At 43.7% G+C, this 5,595-nt stretch overlaps 1 protein-coding gene across 1 annotated transcript in view; it reads left to right on the forward strand.

Annotated features, from left to right (window-relative positions):
• Positions 1-276: 276 nt before the first annotated feature.
• The window catches only part of LOC309565544 (5-hydroxytryptamine receptor 3A-like), a gene marked incomplete at its 3' end in the record, with an annotated part of 44,980 nt that continues 39,661 nt past the window's right edge, over positions 277-5,595 (forward strand). Inside the window, exons 1-2 of the mRNA XM_082270502.1 lie at positions 277-331; positions 3,533-3,642. Of these exons, the coding sequence (XP_082126628.1) occupies positions 329-331; positions 3,533-3,642 (113 nt within the window). The 5' untranslated portion in view covers positions 277-328. The remainder of the gene's footprint in view (positions 332-3,532; positions 3,643-5,595) is intronic.

A 5,595-nucleotide genomic window follows, 5' to 3' on the forward strand; every position in this document is an offset into this window, starting at 1 on the left:
GTCTTTCAATAAAAAATTTTAGTAACAGAAAATAAAAGCAACTACTGTACATGTCCATCTAATAAAAATGAAGTGCAACAAAACATTGGGGTCTATTTATCAATCTTGTTGACCAAGATTTACACAATTTCACCTAAAATATACCCATGTTCAAAAAGATTCCATTAGAAAAATTGGCTTGGCAAAATAAATTCCTTTGTAGTCAAATAGAAAAAAAAAAAAATATGTGTGTGTGTGCTTGTGTCCTGCTAAACTCCTGGCAAAACTTCCAATTATTATTTTTCAGGACACAAGTTTGCAGTTTTTATCTACATTGGTCTGGTTCAACATGGTAAGTCATATTTATTTTTATAAGCATTTTACGTGAGACAGCTGTCATTGCACATATACAATAAAATCGAGTTATTATACATAGCATTACAATCAGGTTTTTATGGTTGATAGTGTGTATTTTGAATCTGAGCATTTGTGTCTCATTAAAATCAATGTTGTGATTGGAAATTTGACTATTGACCTTTGTAAAAATCTCTAAAAAAAACTTTTGTCTGCTAGATCCCAATCTAGATAAATAGGTTAGATAGAGTTTAGATAGAGATAGAGTCCTTTGGTGACATGGGATTTATCCATATGTAAAATTAATGGTTACTTTATAAGAATCTTATGACCTATATCGAAACCAGGGCCAGTGCTAGACTATTTTGTGCCCTAGGCAGGGGCGTAACTACAGGGGTTGCAGGGGTTGCAATTGTAACTGGGCCCGAAGCTCCTGGGGGCCTGTGCAGCTCCCCTGTACACCTGGATAGGAGGGGTGGCGGGGGCAGCATGTAGAGAAATCACTGTCCTCCTTTTTCCTCCTGTAGCTGCAGGAGGAAAATGGAGGAGATTGGTTCCTCTGTATGCTGCCCCCGCCACCCCTCCTATCCAGTTCACTTGTGTTCTGCTGTCTCTGGGCCCCTGTGTGCTCACCTGCCCCCCCCCCCCCACACACTGTGCTCCCTCCCCTCTCCTGCCGGCTGCAATATGTAATTTACCAGCTCCTTCCTTTTCTGAATGGACAGAGTCATAGTCAGTGACATTGTAAAAAAATACAATTATAAAAAATAATACAACTAAAATACCAAAAAATAAAAACTACTGACACCAGTGGGTGAACTTTCAGGATCGCAAAGGTCACACTTGCAACCGGGCCCTGGCATTCCACCACCGTGGGGAGACCCCAAGATGGCAGGAAGGGGGCCCACAGCAGAACTTGTGAAAGGGTCCCGCTGCAGGACTATAATAAAGGGCCCCGCAACTAAAGTAAAGGGCCCCAGGATCAGTGGGAAGAGCCCCAGGCTTGAAGGAAAGGGCCCCTGGACCCCTGGCCATGGTTTCTTGCACTTGGGCCCTGAAGGTTCTAGTTACGCCTCTCGCCCTAGGCAAGACTAGATACCTGCACCCCCCTAAAAGAAATAAAACTTCAAAAAGATTACCATGATGATACCATTATATTAAAAAAAGCATATGATTTGCAGTCCAACTACTGATAAATTGCAGCATCAGTGGGCTGGTCCCGATATATAAAGGCTCCTAATCTCTATATCTTCAGCCTGATGAAAGAGCCTGCCTGCCCATGGATGGAACGGTGACGGCGCATGCTCTGAAACGTGTCATTCTGACTCTGGTGACGTCATCCCGCTGATGCTACGGGCCACGTGTGCATACCAACGCCATCTTGGAAGTGTCTGAACAGCTTTCCTAAACACTCTGTAGCATGGCAGCAGGCCCTGGTGGCTCATCGGCGGGTAATCCTGCACAGTGTCCCGGATTTATACCTTTCTGATAAACCTATTATCTACCTTATTATGTGATTTGCCATTTGGCATCCTTTCTTTAATAAAAGATTAATACAGTCTGCACTTAGAGGCGTTTTCCCCTTGATATTTGTAAACAAGCGGGTGTTGTTGCGCCTAGGCGGCAGTGTGCCCTAGGCGGAAGACTGGTTCGCCTAATGGAGGTACCGGCCCTGATCGAAACAATATTAACAAGGGGAAAGTACATAATAAAAACATCCCTTAATATACTAATAATAAAATCACTGTAAAATGATAAAAATAAAAAAATATTAGCTGAATGTCATACCACTATATATATATAGCAAAGTATATCATCATATACTTTGTATATGAAAACAACATACTTTTCCCCTTTTGAATTGTTTTTGAATGTAGGGTGTTGTAGTCCCATAAAGTGGTCATTCATTTTACATATGGATATACTGTACAGTATTCTGTGTCACCCAAGGATCTTTATCTAATATATTGCTTGGGGTCTATCTATCTATCTATCTATCTATCTATCTATCTATCTATCTATCTATCTATCTATCTATCTATCTATCTATCTATCTATCTATCTATCTATCTACCTACCTACCTACCTATCTATCTATCTATCTATCTATCTATCTATCTATCTATCTATCTATCTATCTATCTATCTATCTATCTATCTATCTATCTATCTATCTATCTATCTATCTATCTATCTATCTAATCTATTTTATATATCTTATCTATCTTATATCTATCTTATCTATCTCAGGGCTTTTTTTCTCAGAGAATAGGTGCAGGGACCCCCCCCCCCCCCCAAGTCTTTGCCCCTACCCTCTCTTGAGCACCATCTCTTGGTTCAACCCCCTACTCACCTCCCAGTACTGCCCCTTTTAGAGAAAACAGAATCATGTATCATTTTTTGGTGCTAACTGCTAAATAGTTGGTATGGTATTTGTTAATGAGAACACAAAAAGCAGTAAAATAGACCCCCCCCCCCCTGCAGCCAGCAACAATAGACCCACTCCATCAACAATAGATCCCCCACACAACAATAGACTCCCCCAGCAACAGTGGACCCACACCAGCAACAAAAGGTACCTTACAGCAACAATAAATCTTCCCCAGCAACAATAGTTCTCCTACACAACAACAGACCCCCCCCCCCACACAGCAATAATCAACCACCCACAACAAAATACCACCCCTAGCAACAAAAGATCCACCCCTGCAACAGTAGACCCCCCCCCCAGCAGCAACACCAAGTCTCCCAGCAGCCTGCAGCAATAGACCCTCCCACAGCCAGCAAAAATAGACCTCTCCCTCAAGAGTAGATCCCTACCAGCAACATATGCCCCCCCCCCCAGCAACAATAGATTCCTCAACAGACCCTCACACAAAAATAGATCCCCACCAGTAGCAATAGATCCTCCAGCGGCCAGCATCAATAGACCTTCCAGCACACCCCATGCCATTACATAAATTCAATGCTGGAGGTGGCGGAACTGCGTTCCCCCGCGTTCCTGCTGAAAAAAGGCCCTGATCTATCTATCTATCTATCTATCTATCTATCTATCTATCTATCTATCTATCTATCTATCTATCTATCTATCTATCTATCTATCTATCTATCTATCTATCTTCCGCTTATAAATCGAATTGTGTTATTATAGTTTGGTATAGCCTACAAATGTACTTGTATTTTGTTTTTGTTTTTGCAGAAATGGGACAATGAATTTGTAGGATGGGATCTAGAGAGGACTTGTTCAATAAAAAATATACTGACAACAGGGGACAACCTCTGGAAACCTGACTTGTATGTATATGAAATGTAAGTCCTAATTCATAAATATGAAGTCAGAAGTTTCAGTTATAGTTTTAGGATAACAAAAACAGAGACTGAACACAAATGAACATAAATTATAAAATGTGCAGATTGATCCAACCCTTCTTCTTCTGGGTTTATCTAACTGTTCACACCCTATCTATATTATATAGAAAGATGACAAATTAATTCTGCTCAGTTTTGTTCACAACATATTTTCTTTGAAATTCTTTTTGAAACTTAAAGCAGAACTCCGAGATCGGCAAAAAAAATCTCCCATTAATACACCCATCTACACTAATCACTAAACAGTTAATACAATTGTGAAATTCCTTACCATTGAAGAAAAAAGTTGAATTGAATTTTCAGGAAATCCTCACTGTAATTCAAAAAATGCAGCGTGTATTCTGCCAAGGAGGAGGTGTTACAACAGGGATTACATCATCCTCTCCTCTCTCTTTACAGGAAAAGGAACTACATTTCCCATGAACATTGGGGAATTGCATTGAATGTGGAAGGGGAACACCAGGCCCACTTCAACATAGATCACACCTCTCATACTCCAGCCACACTGCTGAGCACACAGACAGATGCTAGTCTGATAAATGTAAAGCATGCATGTGCACAATGTTTAGTTCATTCTATGTAGTCTACTTTCAATAAATATTAAATTCTCCCTCCTCTAGGTTTTCTGTTACTGGCTGCACTCTTCCGATGCAATCCCCCCCCCCCCTCCAGCCAGCCACAACAGCAGATAAACAAATTGCCCCTACATGCTTTCTTTAATTACTACCGAACTATAGAAACAGGCCTATAATTATATCTTATACACACTGTATTCTGCTGTAATAACTGATGGACACTGATGAGGCTGCACTGGTGAGCCTCCACTGACGAGGCTGCATTGGTGAGCCTCCACTGGAGAGGCTGCACGGGTGAGCCTCCACTGATGGGGTTGCATTGGTGAGGCTGCACTGGTAAGCCTCCACTGATGAGAGTGCACTGGTGAGGCTGCACTGATGGGCCTCCACTGGCGAGGCTGCACTCGTGAGCCTCCACTGATGAGGCTGCAATTGTGAGCCACCACTGATGAGGCTTCAATGATGACACTGCACTGATAAGGCTGCACTGGTAAGCCTCCACTGATGATGTTGCACTGGTGAGCCTCCACTGACGAGGCTGCAATGGTGAGTCTCCACTGGTGAGGTTGCACTGGTGAGTCTCCACTGACGAGGCTGCAATGATGAGCCTCCACTGATGAGGTTGCACTGGTGAGCCTCCACTGATGAGGTTGCATTAGTGAGCCTCCATTGATAAGACTGCACTGGTGAGCCTCCACTGATGAGGCTGCATTGGTGAGTCTCCACTGGTGAGGTTGCAATGGTGAGCCTCCATTGAGGAAGCTGCACTGTTGGGCACTGATGGAGCTGCACTGATGGACACTGATAGAGCTGCACAGATGGACACTGATGAAGCTTCACTGATAGGTACTGATGGAGCTGCACTGATGGGCACTCATCAGTCTGCATTGGTGGGCACTGATGGAGCTGCACTGATAGAGCTACACTGATGGGCACTGATGGAGCTGCACTGATGTGCACTGATAAGTCTGCATTGATGGGCATTGGTGGAGCTGCACTGATGGGCACTGATTAATCTGCATTGATGGGCACTGATGGAGCTGCACTGACCACTAACTTATGGAGCTGCATGGTGACCCCGCAACTGCATCAATCTCCCATCCTAGCAGCAGTTACAGGCAGTGGGAGAAGCCAGCCAGCAGCTGAAAAGAGGTGGGTCACGCAGGGGCGGACTGATCATTCGGGCAGTCGGGCACTGCCCGAGGGCCCGTGGTCGAGGGGGGCCCCATGAGAGTCTGTCCCAGGAGGTGCCTACACACTCTTGTACTGCAGAATGGAGGAATGGAGGCTCCAGTGAGGCAGTGAAGATGCATCCTTG

The sequence above is a fragment of the Pelophylax lessonae genome, assembly GCF_965119305.1.
Source record: "Pelophylax lessonae genome assembly, chromosome: 10".
Lineage (NCBI taxonomy): Eukaryota > Metazoa > Chordata > Amphibia > Anura > Ranidae > Pelophylax > Pelophylax lessonae.